Source organism: Chaetomium globosum, genomic scaffold (assembly GCF_000143365.1).
Source record: "Chaetomium globosum CBS 148.51 scaffold_1 genomic scaffold, whole genome shotgun sequence".
NCBI classification, from domain to species: Eukaryota; Fungi; Ascomycota; class Sordariomycetes; order Sordariales; family Chaetomiaceae; genus Chaetomium; species Chaetomium globosum.
The window spans coordinates 3,210,477-3,228,822 of NT_165976.1; the positions used below are offsets into that span (position 1 = coordinate 3,210,477).

At 56.8% G+C, this 18,346-nt stretch overlaps 5 protein-coding genes across 5 annotated transcripts in view; 2 read left to right on the forward strand and 3 right to left on the reverse strand.

Annotated features, from left to right (window-relative positions):
- Positions 1-52: 52 nt before the first annotated feature.
- Positions 53-6,330, reverse strand: CHGG_01035 (uncharacterized protein; the record flags this gene model as incomplete). The annotated part of the gene is made up of 8 exons (XM_001220255.1): positions 53-147; positions 229-398; positions 449-1,560; positions 1,610-1,989; positions 2,465-2,547; positions 2,677-3,468; positions 3,530-4,088; positions 4,224-6,330. 8 exons carry the CDS (start codon positions 6,328-6,330, stop codon positions 53-55), a joined length of 5,298 nt encoding a protein of 1,765 aa, XP_001220256.1.
- A 755-nt stretch (positions 6,331-7,085) lies between these two features.
- Positions 7,086-7,948, forward strand: CHGG_01036 (uncharacterized protein; the record flags this gene model as incomplete). The annotated part of the gene is made up of 3 exons (XM_001220256.1): positions 7,086-7,109; positions 7,337-7,444; positions 7,511-7,948. 3 exons carry the CDS (start codon positions 7,086-7,088, stop codon positions 7,946-7,948), a joined length of 570 nt encoding a protein of 189 aa, XP_001220257.1.
- Positions 7,949-8,673: 725 nt separating this feature from the next.
- CHGG_01037 (uncharacterized protein) lies at positions 8,674-9,690 on the reverse strand (the record flags this gene model as incomplete). Its single annotated transcript, XM_001220257.1, has 3 exons — positions 8,674-9,335; positions 9,390-9,573; positions 9,631-9,690. The coding sequence occupies 3 exons, from the start codon at positions 9,688-9,690 to the stop codon at positions 8,674-8,676; spliced, it is 906 nt and encodes a 301-aa protein (XP_001220258.1).
- A 1,570-nt stretch (positions 9,691-11,260) lies between these two features.
- On the forward strand, positions 11,261-15,015 carry CHGG_01038 (uncharacterized protein; the record flags this gene model as incomplete). The annotated part of the gene is made up of 3 exons (XM_001220258.1): positions 11,261-11,953; positions 12,014-12,339; positions 12,480-15,015. 3 exons carry the CDS (start codon positions 11,261-11,263, stop codon positions 15,013-15,015), a joined length of 3,555 nt encoding a protein of 1,184 aa, XP_001220259.1.
- Positions 15,016-15,243: 228 nt separating this feature from the next.
- The window catches only part of CHGG_01039 (uncharacterized protein), a gene marked incomplete at both ends in the record, with an annotated part of 4,107 nt that continues 1,004 nt past the window's right edge, over positions 15,244-18,346 (reverse strand). The window contains 2 exons of the mRNA XM_001220259.1: positions 15,244-17,325; positions 17,387-18,270. Coding sequence (XP_001220260.1) covers positions 15,244-17,325; positions 17,387-18,270 — 2,966 coding nt within the window. The remainder of the gene's footprint in view (positions 17,326-17,386; positions 18,271-18,346) is intronic.

Genomic DNA, 18,346 nt, shown 5'->3' on the forward strand with positions numbered 1-18,346 from the left:
CGGTGTAGGGGATGCGGGGCGTTGAGAAGCCAGATGGCGGGCTGGTCGTAGCCTAGCGTGGTGGTGTTGGTGCATGAGGCGAGAGGCGCGGTGGTGTGTGGCATGGAGAATTCGAGGAGGGAAGATCTTGGAGGCGCCGGCGAAACCCTCTGTTTTGGGGGGGTTAGTGGTTAAACAGGACTTGTTGGAGGGGGAAGGAACATAAAGAGGTGGGAAGGGAAAACTTACTGTAGGCTACCGAGCCGTTCTGGATGTATCCGCATGAGCCGTCGCAGGGTTCGTCGGTGAAGAGAGAAACTTCTTGTGAGGAGACGAGGGTGGTGTCTTTGAGGATGGTTGCGTTTGGGGAGCCGCCAGTGCCGTCTGCGTTGACGTACGAAAGGGTATTGCCAAAGGTTCTGTGGATTATTAGTTCGGACGCGTTTAATGGGGATTAAAGTCTGCTTACGGCGTCCATTTACCGGATCCCTGACCGCCGTAGTTACCGAGAAACATTACACCCTCTGCCTTTTGCTGCTCCGCGTTGTAGTAACCGGTGCGGACGAATTTATGAGCCTTGTTAGCCGCACCGGGGCTGCTGGACGGGATGGGGGAGGAGACAGAACTTGAGCCGTAGATAGGAACGACGCTGTATGACCTAGTGGTGGAGACAGAACCGGTGCTGTGAGTGGTGTCGGAAATAGAGCTGCTGCTGGGTGTAGAGCTGAAACCGGAGCTCGAACTAGATGTGAGACTGGTCGATGACGGTGAAAAAGCCGTCGTCTTTGAACAGCGTCGGCGGCTTGAGAGGGCGCTGCTCGAAATGATAGTGCCAAAGCTGACCGTGTTTGAAGACCGCCCAGAGGTTCCAACCCCGGTCCCCGAGGCACTCGAATTGGTATTGGACAGGGTGCTGGAGCTCGACATGGTAATGGCCATCGGTGTCGTCGACACAGCCGCGCCCGAGCTACCCGAACCACTTGATATGGTGCTCGTGGGGGAGCTCATGCTGGAGACAACAGTGGTCATCGAGGGAGTAGACATCCCAATACTCCCGCTGCAGGCCCCGACCAGGGAGGTACCGGTAACATAGCTGGTGACAGTCACCGTCACTGTCACTGAACCCGCCGTTCCGGTATTAGTACCAGCGGCAGTATTGTCCAACGTCTGGGTAACTTCAACTGTTTCGACGGTCGTGACAGATGTCATTATGGTTTCTATGTTTCTTTCAGTGACCGAGTCGGGTGTCGGTGTCAGAGGCAACTTCCAGTTCTCAAGCCGGGAGCTGCTCCCAGTGGTGATCGAGACAAACACCCCGCTGTGGTTACTGTGCGTGTGATGCCTGTGATCGTTGATAGGCGGTATCCAATGTGTTCCGTTGCTGAACCCTTTCGTAAATGCGTTGTAGGAACGTTCGAGGTGTGGAGCGCTGTGCTGGTGACCGACGTTGGGTGTTCTGGCTTTGATACCCATAGTATCTGTAGCTGGCTTGCCCTGGGCCTTTGTTACGTTGTCACGGGTTGCAGGCATGTACACGGCAACCTGCTTCAAGTTGAGTGGCCCTCGGAAGTGGAGAGACAACTATCGCTGGTTAGCCCCTTTTTTCGATCAAAGATCATACATGACCTACCGGTTCGTCGAACGGCGCTAGCGGCCCTGAAAACCTGGCGGGCATAAACTTGCACTCCCCAGTCTCCTGGTTCATGTAGACAACTTGGTTATACGAACCTTCCCTGTCCATATTCTCGTATGAGATGCGTTGAACTTTCTGGCAGTACCAATTCCCACTTTCTGCGACTTCCTTTCCCTCGCACAGTTGCTTGGATTGGGAATAGCCAGGGGGCGCGACGGCGGCGTGTACTGCAAAAGCCATGGCCAACATGGCCGTGGCGATCTTTGTTTTCATCGTTGTCGGTAGGTTGATATCGTGTTGGTTATACGCAGGGGAGAGGTAGCCTTGTGTCTTGCTTCCCGCATGGCTAGGGAGTTTTTGCAACGAAGGAGATATCCCTGTTTAGGCAGGGACCACGGGAGCACTTATATATCCAGCGGCACCATAGTACGAGAATGTGTCAGGAGTCTGGTACAGCCAACTGACTGTATCACATTGTTACCGAGTCCAGACGGAGATGTATGAGAGCGAATGACCACGGCACAACACGTGCCCTGGGCTCTGCAAAGTGTATATGAAGATTATATTGCCTGATATGAATAAAAGAGTTGGCATAATGGTAGGTGCCCCGGGAAAGTCCACAAACTATTGTGTACGTGCTAGCTGACAGCCTTGATGGTGTTGGTAGTGGAAAACATCATTGGCATGCACATGCCCTAGGAATCGACGAGTGAGTCAAACGTTATTTAGTAGCCTCGGGGCACATAAATGTGTGTGACAACTGTGTTTACGCTGTGCCTATCTCGAACTACTTGATGTCGTCTGTGGGGGTTGTGATGTGGCCTCTCGAAACAAAGGAACCTGGGTACGTACGTAATGCCAACTCCACATGACCGCCGAAGACTAACACGAGCTGAGATGAAGTAAGAACTTGAGCGTCTATGTCCACCCAAAAGCTAAATAATACAGCCCATACTTGGCAACTAACATACACCAAGACTAGGACTGGGTATTGCTACAACATATTTACGTCCGCCTCTCTTTATTACTCTCTCCCCTCTTTCCTCTTCCCCCTCCCCTCCCACCTCTGTGTTCTCCTTCCCTTTTCGATTTCGGAACCCTCTCCCTCCCCCTCATCCTCCTCCTCCTCAACTCCCTCACCCTTATCCCCATCATCCCCATCATCGTCATCATCCACAACCGCCGGCGCCCTCGCCTTCCGTTTCCTCCCTCCCTTCGGCCCTGGCCCCGGCGGCGGCGCAACCGGCATCTCGACAACATCCCCCAACCCCGACCCACCGCTACCCCCCGTCCTCGCCCTCAACCGGCTCACCGCATCCGCCATCCTCTTACTGCCCCCGCCCCCCCTCTGCCGCTGCGCAAACGCGTCCCTCGCACCCACCCCAACACCCATGCTAAAAAACCGCGTGATATTGCTCTGCGTCCCCTCCACATCCCGCTTATTCATATCGCGAATCACCGGCACGAGCACCTCGTCGGTGCGCTCCTGGCCCCAGCCGATGGTATTCATCAGGAACTGGCGCAGGCCGTCCAGGTCCGGGACGCCCCACTGGAACGGCTCGGTGTTGCTGTCGACGTCGGGGTGGAGGTAGGCGTCGGCGACGGCCGGGTTGGGGAACCCCGGGGGGAGGAAGAGCTTGGTGGCGTGGGCCTTGCGGAACTTGCGGCGGAAGGGGAAGGCGGCGTCGGCGTCCTTGGGGCGGCCGCGGTTCTGGATGTCCTGCCACCAGTCGCGGAATTCGGAGAGGCCGTTCTTGCCTGGGAACTCGGAGAGGATTTCCAGGGCGGTGACCGGGCCGACGCCGGGCAGCCCTTTCGGTGTAGTCGGAGCCGAGGAGGTGGGCGAGGGAGATGAGCTGCTCGCGGGAGAGGGAGAGCTCGGTTTCGAGGTCCTTGGCGAGGTAGCATTCGACGTACTTGTTGCCGGCGAACATGTTCTTGTAGACGCGCGTGCCGCCAAAGAGAAAGGTGTCCGAGTCGTCGGTTACGATGCCGTCGACGAGATTAAGGTGGACGAGCTCAGCACATTGCGCTTCGGCTTCCATGGGTGCGGTGATGTACGGGATGCCGAAGAGGGTGAGCAGGGCCTGGCATTCGGTCACCATGACCTGGGTGACTTCGTCTGCGTCACGCCGATCCTTCTTTTGCTGGGCGCGGAGCGCTCGTAGTTCCTGTTCGTAGGCTTGCTGGTTCTCGCGCTGGGATTTGTTGTTGAGCTGACTCGCAAACCGGGCATGTTCTTCGGCCTCCTCGGCCATCTGTGCGAGAAGTTCTTCTTCTTCTGGGTCGCTGAAGTCCTCGAACTCCTCAAGGCCGGGGGCGTCTGGGTCAATAGGCGAGCCCTCGTGGGGTGGTGCCAGCCCTTCTGTCCTTATTTGTTGTGCCGGAGGAGGCGTGCCGTCGCCGAAAAGCTCTGCTTCAATGCGAGCCTCTTCAGAAATGAGAGCGGCGCCAACCGGCTCTTGGGCCGTTGGTTCTGGTTCAATAGGTACAATTACATCCTCAAACTCCATTCCATCATCTTCCGATTCATCCATAGTGGGCTCAACCGGTTTGTCCTGGTTCTCTTGGTATTCCGTATCTGAGGGTTCTTTGCTTTTTGCGTTCGTACCTGCGTCAGAGTCGAGAGTTTCGGGATCGACCGGAATTTGGGTCGTCTCTTTGATAACATCGTCCTCTAGGGAAAGGAGGTTAACCGCTGGTTCTTGAATGATGGATTGTTCAACGGGAGGTGGCGCATCTACGATCTCGATATCACTCCCATCATCGCTCGAGGACTCGATTTCGATAACGTCGTCTTGACCAAACCTCAGGTCGTCCTGCTCCTCATTCTCCTCAACCATTTGCATCTCCAACGCCTGCTGCTTCTTGACAGATTCTCGGATATCGGTGTCGTCTGTGAGCCACGGAGGCAGCGGGCGTGGCTTGTTCTCTCCGGCGATGTCCTCGTCCCTGGAGGGCTCTTTTTCAAACCCTCCTGCTTCTTCATCAGAGGCGGCTTCATGATCACCAGTCTCGACTTGTCCCGGTTTCTTATGCTCCTTTGGTTTCTCCGAGGAGGGTGCAAACCTCCCACCAAACGCACTTTGCCAATTGAGCTTTTCGAATGGCAGTGGCCCATCGAATGGGTTCTTTACGTTGGGTTTGGTAGGTGCTGGTGCTGGCGCCGGTGCTTTGGCTGGCTGCACTCTCGGTTTCTTTGCCCTCGCAGCTGCTAGAGCGGCCTGTAGATCGACGTCACTGTCACTGCTTCCGCTATCCCGGCGCCTGGGCACAGCAGCGCTCGCTCGGTTGTTCACAATATGGGCCACCATCCGCCCGCTAGTGCTAACAATGGGCTTCGGCGCCTCGGCTGCCTTCTGTTCCCATTCGGGCGTTGGCGCGCTCTCGGATTCTTCATCTAAATCCTCATTCCCATCGTCGGCGCCCCTTGTGTCGACATTGTGTTGGTTCTGCAGTGACAGCGCAATGGCTCGGTTAAGGTCCTCATCCTCGTCGCTCTGAAGAGCGTCGTCATCTCTAAAGAGGTTGGGTTCGCCGTTTTCGACAAAGAGGGACTCCTCTGCCTCGTTTGCCTTGATCTTGGGTAGTCTATTCAGACCCTCGATCGGAACATCCTCAAAGTCTTCATCTTCCCAATCGTCCTCGTCATTTTGTCCCTGGTACTGAAACTCCAATGCATCCACATCAATGGGCTTGTGGATCTTGCCTCTGTCCTTGTCCCTGCTGACGACGCCCAGTGCCCAGCCTCCTTCGGCCCCTTCATTCTTCACAAGAATGTACTCGCGAGTCCTGTCACCTGCGACACGGTTGGCGGCCAGGGTCAAATCGGTGCCGGTCATGCCCATTTCGTACATTAGGCGTTGCGTCAGGTGGTTTCTCTCTCTGACTCGCTCGATTTGAAATCTCGAAAAGGCCATCCGGTCCGGAAACATGCCATCGAGCTGGTCTTTGCTCAAGCCCATCCTCAGACGGCTACGGATTCTGGCAGCGTTGAGAATATTATAACGGTCAGCGGGCGGAAGACTCTTGAAGAACTCTCCGTCAAAGTCAATCTTGCTAAAGTCGTAAAGGTTGATATCCTCGCCGTCGTTGAACTGCCTTGCGTACTCCTCCAGCTCATCGATGCTCATGATGCGGGGGTCGTTGGGCTTGCCCATGCCTTCGATGCCATTGTCGAGTTCTGGGAGGTGATAAGCATCCTTCTTATGGAACCGTCTGTTCCTCTGGCGTTCCTGCTTTGACATGCCGAGCTCATCCGCGTACACAATCTGATCCATGCTAGGCAGCTGCTCCTGCTCTTCCTCGACCTCCCCGGCCGCAGCATCATTCGCACGTTTCTTGCGGTTCTCTTCTTCCTCCTCGGCCATGCGTTGCATCTGCACGGCAAGCAGCTTCCCTGCTGTCCGTGTTGCATCCTCACGGCGACCCTCGCGCCGTCTCCGGCGACCCTGCAATGTGGCCCGTTTCAGAGCCGGGGCGCCGCCATCAAAAACGAAAACTGGCTTCACGCCGTGCCATAGCAGTTTGCAGATGCGGCGAAAGAAGCCGACGACATGGCTATTCCGCAGGGCATTGCCCTCCTTGTCGCGGACTGCCTTGAGAAACTGGTAGATCCAGATAGAAGCATCGATGGCAAGGCGCTTCTGGTTGAGGGTCGAGAGGTTCGTCGGCCGTGCGCAAGGCTGTGCGACAGTCCAAAGGCCCTGGACACCCATGATTCCCGGGACTCTAAGAAGGGGTCGATGGTGACCTCACGATGACCTCACGATTCGGTGTTGCAGTCCATGCACATTGAGCGTGATAGAGGGGTTCAAGGGACCCTGGTGCCCTCCACTGTGGAACCGTTCATCAGTATTGGAATTCCGCTAACAAAACCCGAGAAGTGATTTTGGCTGGAGGGAGTCAAGCACGTCTCAAGATTTAAAAGTCGATATGGAAAATGAAGACGGCAGATGGAAGATGGGAGTGGGTGACCCATAAGGTAAATAAGTCAAGTTCGATGACTGCATGCCGCCTGGGACCCCTGCTCGGGTGCCTGGCTGGCTGCCCTTTATTGTCTGAATGCCCCGCTACGGCGGGTCAAGTTGACACCACTACCAAAACCCAAATCTTCATCAGCTCACACCACAACAGTATATAGAAACCCCCTCTATTTCTATTTTCGCGCCTCAGAATAATTGAAAGGAATGTGACTGGATGCGTACGATCCACAAAGATCTCTATAGCCATACATAACTTTAAAAATTGGGTCTGGGTTAGACTTTTGCACTACCAATGGGGTATACCTAATGATGATTTGTGGGGTAATTTGCGTTTAAGCAGTGATGTCGACTTGACTCGCCGTACCCCGCAGCAAATCCCAGCACCACCGACTCAGTGCACGGGTGCATCTCGCGCAACTGCATCAACTTCCTGAGCTCGGACATGTGCCTGTTCTCATGATAGCTCTGGGTTCAGAGACCGTACCTCAATGACCGATGAGGGCAATGAAGAGGTATGTGCAAGTGCGGATGGCTTTTGAAAAGACGGCCCGGTACATAGGTACCTACCTGACAACCAAACCCCCACGACGAAGCCGAGCTTACAACTCATAAAAGTTTCCTTTCAATAACCTAAACATTCCATACAACCTAAGTGTAACAAATACACCTAACTCAACAAACATCTTCTATCATCACGAGCACCCCTAAACCTCCAATGTCACCAACTCAAGACCCGCAGGGGGAGGGAGACTCCCGGGCTTTTCTCGAAAGGCTCATAAACAAAAACCTGCGTGTCACCACCACCGACTCCCGCATGTTCTGGGGCACCTTCGTCTGCACCGACCATGTAAGTCAAGCACCCTCCCACCCCATCCCCCACCCCATCCGCTCAAAAAACCAACACAACCCCCAGGAAAGCAATCTCATCCTCAAACACGCCTACGAGTACCGCCACCCCGACCCCAAGAAAGTCGCCGCCCTCGCCCAAGCAACCATCCCCTCACCCTCACTCCCCTCCATGAACCTCAGCGAGGACAACAACAACAACAACCACCCCACCGCCGCGCCCACCCAAACCCAAACCCAAGGGACCAGCAACGGCAGCGCGAGCAACAACAAGGCCAAGCCCAAGGACAAGGTCACGGTGGAGATGACGTCGCGGTACCTGGGCCTGGTGGTGGTCCCGGGGAAGTATGTGGTCAAGATTGAGGAGGAGGAGTTTGCGAGCCAGGTGCGCGGGCGGAAGGTGGCGGATGCGGCGGCGGCGGCGATGGGGGCGGGGGCAGCGGGGGAGGGGGAGGGGGGGAGGCATGTGCATGTTGGGACTGTGTGTGGGGTTGGGGGGAGGTGAGGTGAGTGATGAGGTATGAAATATAGGATACGTAGGAGAGGTGGGCCGGTCACATTGCCTGAGCTACCTAGGTTGGGAGGTGGGTAGGAGCCCTGCTTGGTTTGGTAATAGCTAGAATGGGCCTTTCTCCCACGGAGAAGTAATTAAATAATATAAACACAATGAAAGAAAGGTGCTGCTAGATCAAGCCAATACGGTTTCTTTATCTTTTCGGGTGGCTTTCGTTCCATCCTTGCAGTCGGGGCGTGGCTGGTATCACAACATGATGCATACGCCCGCTCCACCCTCGTACACGGCAAGAAGCGCCAACACAGTCTAGGCGCTTGCATCAGATCGCATGCCGAGTCAAAGGTTCTTCGTGGTTGTCACACCTAGGTAAACCGAATGCTGGCTCCAGAACCACGCTACCGACCAAGACCAAGCCTCTCTTGTACTCCCTAGATCTTGCCTCCTGTATATCATCGAACCATCCATTGCCCGTTATTCATTACCTATTACGCGTAAACGGTCCAGTTCCTCACGGACGGGCTTGTCTCTCGCAATAAATCCAGCCTGCCAACCTCCTAGAAATGAACTATCCGCCCCCACATTTCCCCCCCAAACCCCATCATCAGTCACCCCACCACTCCATCGCCGTGCCCTAGCCCGAGAAGATCCAATCCTAGTAAAAAGCCCAACGCCCCAGTCCAGTACCGCAAGCCGGCCAACACCCGTCATTGCGCATGCTAAGCCATGACCGGGTCGTGGTTCCGCCCGCGGTGCTCGCCGTTCAAGCTCGCCTCGGTGTCGACGGCGGAATGGCTGGGCGCGTCCAGGTCGTCCTCCTCACCGTCATCGTCCTCGTCCTCCACATACTCGTGCTGGCCCGCGGGCACCCACGAGTCCCGGTCGTTGAGCGGGGCGTCCTGCGCCGACAGGTCGTGGCCCTGCAGCTGCTGCAGCCCCTCGGTGCGGGCCTTGATGTTGTTGCGGCGGCGCTGGGACAGCGTGCGCGCCCGCGTCGAGAGCTTGGACGACACGGCCGCGTTCTGCGTGATCCAGTTGGTGAGCGAGTCCTCGCAGTCCTGGATGATGGCCTTGCTGGCCTCGTAGCCGTCGTAGGCGGGGCGTGTCTCGCCCGGCGTCACGGGGGTGTCGTCGATCAGTTCCAGCAGGTGCTTGCCGTACCCGGCGATGATGGCCACCTTCTCCGAGTGCTCGCGTAGGGCGTCGAATTGGTACGCGTATGCCGCCTTGACTTTCTCGCGTGTGATGTTGGATAGCTGCGCCTCGGCGACCAGGGACTCGGCTTCGGCGCGGACTAGTTCCTGTTCGAGGACGACAATTTTCGGGGAGTTGGGCTCCTTGTATTTTAGCTGGGCGATTTGGTCTGTGATCTTTTGTTTCCCTGGTCGTACGTCAGCTTCCCGGGTCCTCGCTCGGCTCTCTATCCAGCACTTACTATCCCGACTCGGCTGTACCGACGCCTCGATATTCCTGATGCTCTTCATGGTGACGCGGTACTGGTCGTATCGGTCGACGTATTGGTCTTCGAGCTCGCCTATTTCATATAGCAGCACGCCGAGTTTGTCTGTAATATCCGAAACATCCTCGTCACCGGATTCACCCCAAATCGAAAGTTGGTGCTGCAGCAGGTATTAGCGAGCTGTCGATGCAGCAAATATGGCCGGGGTGTCACATACGGCGACCTCCATCCGCTCCTTGGCCACCAATTCCAAACTCCGCATGACGTTCTTCTCCATCTTAACGAGTTGTGACAACTTCTTGGCGAGATCAGGCCCGAAGGCCCCGGCAGCGTTCCGGCGGAGGGCATGTCCTGGGGCCACTTGGTTTAACATCCAACCATCGATACTTTCTCCCAAGCACAACTCATCCCAAACCTCCCCGGCCAAAGAGGGCGGCCAGACTTTGTAGTGGACGGTGGTGGCGGCGGGTTCTGTGTACACTTCCCGGTCAGCGAGATCGGTTCGTCAATCGCACATATTAGAGAACATTTCCTACCTCGAATTTGGGAGAGCGGTCGGAGCGCGCGTGGCGCGCATGGAGTATGTGCGATGCATGGCGATTGCGCAAGGGGGTTGTGGCTTGGGAGGCGGGTCGTGGTTTGGTGTTGTGCGACGTTGCTGGGCGGCCGAGTGGTTCAATTGCGTTGACTCGATGGAGAGGTCGGAGGAGCAGCAGGTGGCATGCAAGCTTTTTCAGTGCTCCCAGTCTGTCTGACGTTTTCGAAACAAAGGACGAGCGTGGGTGGGTGTTGCGACGGGAGCAGGCATCAAATGAGACGGATCAGGCGGTAACTGGGTTAACTGGGTTGTTTGATGCAACGCTAGTTAAATGACGTCGCCGTGCAACCACGCCTGTCTCATGGTGGGCTGTGCAGCTCTGTGGGGGAGAAGAATGCGAGAGAGACATGATAGGTCCAAACAAGTGTGTCGAGTGGGTTGTACCTTGATGAGTTTGAAAAGATCCCAGGCCGGTTCCTGGCTTGTGGCATTGATACTCGAAAATGCGTATTTTCGATTGCTGTTGAATATCTAGTTGAGAGCCATTTAATAGTTTGTGTGTTTGCAAGTCTTGCTTTCTTCTTTCTTTTTGGTTGTTGGCTGTCCGGTATTCCTAAGGCAGTTATTGAATTACATGGATGGGTATGGACATCGCATCTCGCACGTTTACACCCCTGAAAATCGGCATGATCCATGGGCAAAAAAACCCGAACTCAAATTGTAGGTGCCTGACGAGACCTTTGGCCAGAGGAACGAAAAAAGTATTCGGGAGCCCAAAGTCTAATTTTTATTTATTTATTGTCTAATTCGGTTGCTCTTATTTGATTTTTTTTGCACAGTTTTCTTCACCTTTTCCTGCATGTGTCGCTTCCCTTTCGAGCTGGTTTTTTTTGGCAAGAGAGTGGGCTGTTCCATATGGCCCGTGCGCTGATTACCATCCGCTTGTGCAGCCAAGAAAGCGCGTCCCTTCAACACCGCGTCTTGGTTGCAATTGAGGGTCACGGCGATCTGAGCGAACCCGAAATCCCGACCGCCTGCTCTTCAACCATAAGCTGCAAGTCGCCAGCTGTCGACTTGACATTGCCTAATAACACAACGGCACTTGAAGCCATGCGCGAAACTATCTGCCGGTGAGGCATAACCATCAAACAATTCCGACCCAGCGTTGCCCGTTTATCGAACCCGTGCGGATCCTCTATCGACGCCGAAGGAAAATAAAAAAGGAGTAGAGTTGGCCAGGAAATCGGTTGCATGTCGGGTTCGGAAAATACATACAAGGATAGGGAATAACAGGATATGCGAAAGAATCATGGCTTCTGTTCTCGCCGACGTGGTCGATTTGACCATGGAGACGTCGTCATCCGAGAGCGGTTTGACTGCCGACGAAGTCGTGGTCGTGGCCAGCCGCCAAGTCTCGATGAGTTTTAAAGATGACGAGCATGTTCAAGCATCGCAATCGTTTTTATCGCCATCGAAGCCGCAGTTGCGCAACGGGCCATTGGCTGTGAGGCCGGACAAGACACGGAGCCCCTTGTCATCGGTCCCATCGAAGAGACGAACCCCCGATGCGTCACCTGTTCGCAGGTCCGCACGAGCCAGCGATGACACTCCGCCACGGGCCACCCGCTTTTCTATCCGCGATGAAGTCCGCGACTCGCAATCTCCTCCGCCCAGCATCAAGCCCAGCGCCACCCACCAACAACCTCCTACCCCGCAACCCTCGACCCGGCCGTCCCGAGGCCAACAGACGCCCAACATGCAGACGCCAAAGAGGGCGGTTTGGACAGTTGAAAAAATAACGAACGCCCTGACTGAGCTTTCGGAGCAAGTCGGCCAAGGGCATGCGCGCCTCGTCGATTATGTTCTCGAAGAAGCCGAGAAAAAGGCTCGCGAGCCCAGCCATTTTAGCAAGGTCGATCATTTTGCCAGCATGCAATCAATAGCGTTCGATAGCGCTGCTTCGCCACCTCCGAAGATAGAGACCATGGGTGTCAAGTTCAAGGTGGGTGGCCCACCCGAGCCGCAAGGCGCGAGGCCGTTGAGAATGCTAACCGTCCCGTAGCAACACAGTGGAGAGTATGGCAAGTCAAGGGGCAGCGGGCGCCGCGCTGTAGTCCCCGTCCTCTGTATCAAACCCGACAAGGAACCCGTCCCGGGGTACCGGTTCCACCACGTGGAAATCCGCAAGAACATCCTCGCACCAAACTCGATGCTGAACTTCGTCCCTCATCTTCGCGACGTCGACCCGAATTCGGAGGAGGAACAAAAGTATAGCAATTGGCTCAGGGACCTCGAGAGTCTCGACAACCAGTCCGGGTTCCAGCCTCAGAACCGGGCGCAGAAGCTAGCGAAGAGGGCACAGAATGAATACGCAGCGACCCTTGCCCCGTATCTCGATCCATGGGGCTCCGCAAGCTGGCCATCGATGGCTGCACAAAATCCACCCTCATCCGCTACATGGCAAACCAGTCTCAAAACGAAGACGCCATCACCCCACAGCAGAAATCAAACTTGCTCGACTCACACAGCGAGGGCATCGGCTCACCCCACGCGGCGCGGGCAGCGAAGCTTTTTACCGAGGCTTTTGACCGCGTCTTCAATGATAAGAAGAGCTACAGGCGTGTCGCCCTGCGCGACATTTTAATGCTGGACAAGTCTGTGGAGCCCATCTTGGACAACAAGAGGGCAAAGGACGGACCAAGCTCGCAGAAGCTCGAGGACGAGGACTTGATGTCCAAGATCGGGGAGTCATTGGGGAGTTACTCTATTCTTGGTTGCCTCATCTGCTTCAGTCACGACTGTGAGCATGGCGAAATCGAGCGAGATAATCAGAAGCGGTGCTTCTCGCTTGAGGAAATCGGAGGGCTCGCCCCTACCCTCAGGAATAAGTGGGCAGCGCAACTCGAGGCCCAGAAAACTGGCCAGACCAACGGCGTAGCCCAGAGGCCGACGCATCAACCATGCAGGAACCAGTGCTACCGAAGCTACAACACCGGCGACCCAGACCAGGACGTCGAGCCTTGGTCCGCGGATGATGTGAGCGTGCTCGAAGGGATCTTCGCGGCCATTGGCTATAGCACGACGCTGAAAGCCGAGTGCTTCGTTGGCGCTGTGCTCGGGCGCTACTGCTGGGATGTTCACCGCAAGCTCCTGGAGCTAAACCTGACTCTACCTCCCGTCGAGCCGCGTGCTGAGTCACTCAAACCCAAGGCGATACCATGGTACGATCGTAAGAAGAAGCAGTTATTGGGCGACTGGCAGGATGCCACCATCACCCACGAGCACGCTGTGCGCGAACTATTCGCGCCATGCCACCACGACGGGCCCTGTACCGCAGCGAACGGCTGCCCTTGCGCGTCGGCAGGCTCCCACCCGGTACTATGTGAGCGGTTCTGCCTCTGCACTGCGGAGGAGTGCTCCCTGAAGTTCACCGGGTGTGCCTGCCACTCGTCTGGCAAGACTTGTCTCCAGCGGCAAAAAGAAGGGAAGCCTTGCATCTGTATACAGCTCAACCGCGAGTGCGACCCTATGCTCTGTAAAGGCTGCGGCGCCAGGGAGAGGGCCGACCCGGAGAATGCATACGACGACCAGCTTCACTCTACGGGATGCCAAAACGTCGCCATGCAACGTGGGGCGCCAAAGGCGGTCCTGCTTGGCAAATCCCAGCTCGAAGCATGCGGCTATGGCCTCTTTGCGGCCGAGGACATTGCTCAAGACGAGTTCGTCATTGAGTACACCGGCGAGCTTATTAGCCACGATGAGGGCGTACGTCGCGAACATCGTCGGGGCGACGTCTTTGACGAAGATAACAAGGTTTCATACCTGTTTACTTTGCTCGAACAAGAAGGTATCTGGGTTGATGCTGCCATGTATGGCAACCTCAGCCGTTACATAAACCATGCCTCGGGCAATTGCAACATTATGCCCAGGATCATGTACGTCAATCATGAGTTCCGGATCAAATTCCTGGCCATCCGAGACATCAAAGCAGGCGAAGAGCTGTTCTTCAACTACGGAGACAATTTCCCCAACCTCACAAAGAAACTTGTTGAGCGCAGCAACGAGAAAGCCGGCGAAAGCGGCGATAAAGCCGCCACACAAAAGCGTAAGAACAACGCCCAGCGTCCCACCGCACGCAAGACAACATCCAAGGCGAATGGCGAGGGTATCGGTTTCGCCCCTGACGCACGCAGCGATGAAGAGGATCCATGGTTCGGAGATTTACCCGTGGTAGAGGACGACGACGTAGGCGACGACTGGTCCGACCATGGTCGCAAGCGACGCAAGAAGCGGGGTGGCAGGCGACCGGGAGCTGGCCGAAAGAAGAAGCAGACGCAGCCGCCTACCGCAGCGGAAGCCGGCGACGACGTCAGCCCAGGCTCGCAGCTTCGCACCGAAAGCAACAACATCAAAGGCGAGAGCACTCAGCCCACCACGCCAACCCGGCGCCGGGTCTTGAAACGCTCCTATTCGGCCATGCTCAACCCACTCCAGAGTCTCTCGGGGTCCGACGCCGGGTCTGCGGTCGCCGCAGAACCCGTCAAGAAAGTGTCCAAGCGCGGTGGCGCCCGTCCGGGCGCTGGCCGCAAGCCGAAACATCGCCCGTCGGGCGCACACAAATCAGGTCACAAGGCGTCTGCCCACGCGAGCCAGAGCAGCTTCAGCAGCCTCAACAATGACACGGACAAGTCTACTCCTAAGAGGGACCAGGCTACCGAGTCAACACCGAAGAAGGCTGAGAAGAGCGCCCTGACTACGCCGAAGAACGACTCCCGTAGCAAGGCCCCCGGCTCGGGGGCGGGCCGGAGGCGCAGAGGGGCCGACACCGAAGCCGAAGACGCGAACGGCAGCGGCAACGTCGCAGATACACCAGGCTTGTACAGTCAGAATATGTTCCGGCCGATGAGTGACACGGGCTCGGTAGCCGGGAGCAGGGGGAGCAGAGGGAGCCTGCGCGGCAGTCAAAGGGACACTGGTGACGACGACGACGACGACGACGATGTGGTGGATAGGTCGGCTAGGAAGAGACAAAAGCCACTGCGGTATAGGGACGAAAAGGAGTAGGCCTTCTAATCATCCTTCCGGGCGGCGGATGCCATGGGCTTTTCGGTTCTTGGCGAAGGTGCTTTGGTGTTGTTCGGTTGCTCGGTTTCATCGGTTGCTTGTATGTACATACAGTTATTTAGCGGGCGTGGGGTAGGTAGGCAAGTTTTCTCGAATAACAAGGTAGATGGTAAAAAGTGTATCTACTGCTGCCGTTTATCTCCATCCCTGTCTGGTCCTCCTACCTACCTACCCTACTATGCCATCTTTCGAGACATCCCATACCTCTATCCCAACGCCGCCAATCATTAGCTTTCCGGGAGCGATGAGCTCCAAATCTCCCGCATCCGCCACCGAGCTATACCGGTTGTCCAGCATGGTAACCCGAATCCCTTTAGTGGCACTCCTTTCCGTCCTCCACATCTTGACCCTCTGGTCGTTGCTGACCGTGGCCACTTCCATCACCCCAGCCTCCGTCTTGACCACGGAAAGCCCGGTCACTGCCGCCGCATGCGCATCCTTGACTCTATACCTCCCGACCACAACATACCCCCCCTTATTCCCATCCCACGCAAGATCCAAGAACCCAAGCGCGTTATCATCCCCGCCCGTCACCACCAACCACCGGCCCTCCCCCTGCACCGCCAGATCCAAGCTCTTGACACTGCTCTGATGCAGCCGCACCACCAACACCATCTCCAACTCGCCCTCCCCACCGCGCGTCGCCCTCCATCTCCACACCGCCACGTGCCCGTCCGTAAACGCCGTCAGCACATGCACCTCCCCCGCGCCGCCCCCGCCATCCACCTTCAGATACCGCACCTGCGTCGGACACGCCCCCGTGTACCGCCCCGTAGCCAGCAGCACAAACCTCCCAGTATCACCACCACCGCCGCCGCCGGAGCCGGAGCCGCCGCCGGAGCCGGAGCCGCCGCCGTCGCCCGCCTCCGAGCAAGCAGGCGAGTACACATACGCCCGCACGCTCGAATCCGACAGCGCCATCGTCACTAACATCTTCCCCCCATTAGCATCGTCGCCGGCAGCATCCCAGCCCGCGACGTCAAAATCCATGATCCGCAGATCCTTGTCTCTGCTGCTGCCGCTATTGTTCCCGTCATCGTCAGACGCAGTGGCACGTCCGCCGCCGCCATCCGACCACGACGCCTCGCGCACGACGGCGAGCGCATCATAGGTGGTGGAAGCGAGGTGTGAGAGGCGCCAGACGAAGAGCTCTTCGCTGCCGGCGCTGCTGAGGAGGTAGGTTGTTGCGTTTGCGTTTGCCTTGGAGGTGGTGGTGGTGGGGGGGTTGGGGTTAAAGAAGCGGAGGGATTGGATGCCCGCGGAGTGGCCTTGGATTATGGCGAGGCAGGTCATTTCGCTGGTGGTGGAGGTGGGCGTGGTGGTTGTTGGTGTTAAGGAGGGTTGGTGGCGCCAGATGCGGATGGAGGTGTCTTCTGCGGCGGTGGCTACTAGGTTGTTGGCTGGCTCGGTTGGTTGGTTGTGAGGAGCGCCGGAGGAGAGGGGAGTAGAAGGTGAAGGGAGGAGGGTAGCGGATACGCTCTTGATCTCCCTCCCGTGCCCGCCGGCCCGTAACACCCGTTCGGATTCGGCGCTCTGTGAGACGACGTGCAGTGTTCCGGCCTTGGAGAAAACGAAGCGCATCTGGCCCGGGTCGTGGGGACATAGGATGGTTGTGAAAGGCCGGTGAGCGCCGCCGCATGGGATGCTAGAGAGGATTGTGCGGGTTGAGTCGTTGTATGTGAGGAAATTTGGGCCGTAGAATCCTTGGAGAATCAACTCTGACTTTGGCTTCGGTGGCGAGGAGCCGTTAGAGTGTGATGGGGGTGGGATGGTGAAAAAGGCCGCCTCGAGAACGTTGAGTGGCGGGGAGATTTCGTGCTGAAGGTTCAAGCCCGGAAGGGACGGTGAGATGGCGAGGGTGTAGATACGGTATTTTCCATCGCGGCATGTGGCTAAGAAGGAAGATTGTTTAGAGGAGGTTCCTGGAATGGGAACAATGCAAGTGATGCCGTCTTTTGTTTTACAGTCTTTCCGGGAAGTCAGGGGCATGAAGTCGCCTGTATCAGGGTCGGTATCGTAGACCGTCAAAGAACCGGTGCGGGAACCGAGAATGAGGGTACCATCGCAGAAGGTCGCTGCAGTGACGATGTAGTGTTCTACAAGTCGGATTTTGCGGCTATCCATGGTGGAGGTGTTGGTGGATGGGTCGAAGTGTAGGAGAACGGCGTGGTCGGAACCTAGGATGTTGATGAGAACAGACCAGGGTAGCTTGTTGGCAGCACGGTTGGGAGTGTCCAGAAGGGATGATATCTGATATCTTTTCTGGGAGGCTGGCTATTTCCTGAACTTCTCCTTGTCGGTACAAGTAAACCTTGCCGCTTGCGCTGCCGATGACAGCCGTGTCCCTTGCCGGACTTTTGACGACATTGTAGGGTTTGAGATCAGCAATGATAGCTTCAGGGACGGCGACTTCTTCCCAGACGAGAGGGCTTCCCATAATCGCGAGAAACAACCTGCCGGAGGCTGTGACTGCCATGGTTGTTTCCGACAGAAAGGCGTACCGTTGGAAGGTGTACTTGGCGTTCTTTGCGGTCTGGGTTTCAAGTACTGGCTGTGCGCTGCCTCGTAGATTTCGCAGTACCTCGTCGAAGCTGAAGCTGAGGTCCAGGTCTTCGTATGTGCCGAGACCTGAAGCGACTCCCCTAATCTTCCCCGCGATGACAATCTTGCCATCAGCTCCACCAGTCGCCGCCAGGGGCTCATCATCTTCCCTACGCAACAAGGCAGCAGACCAGATATTTTTCCCGCTGTGACACGTACTCGAGCCGCAATGCCGGAGTGTCCCTGTCTTCCCTCCAGCCCCCGACCTAAGCGCAGCCCACCGCTCCAGATCCAAGTCCAGCTCCCACTTCTGCCGCGAGCAGTCCTCCCCAAACGAATAAACCTCCACAACCCCAGAGGCCAACGACCCCCTCCCAAACCCGACTTGCCAAATCCTCGACACATGCCCCATCGCCACAGCCACACACCTGGCCGAATCCCGCTCATTCCCCCTCTTCACCTCCGAATTCCCCCCCTCCCCACCAAACCCAGTCTCCCTCGCCCCATCCAACCCCCCCACCACCACCGCCCCAGAACGGGATGGGAAGGAAATAATGGGGGGAACGCCCAGCGATATGGCTGCGGGCCCACGAGCAAAGCCGTACGGGCCGCCCCTGGTGTGCCGAGTAGGGCAGCTACCTCCCAGCTGGGATCCTGACGGGGGTCAAGTCAGGGGCGCCCAGAGACCTCGCGGATGAGAAGCCGGCTTCTAAGACTGTGGGAACCAACA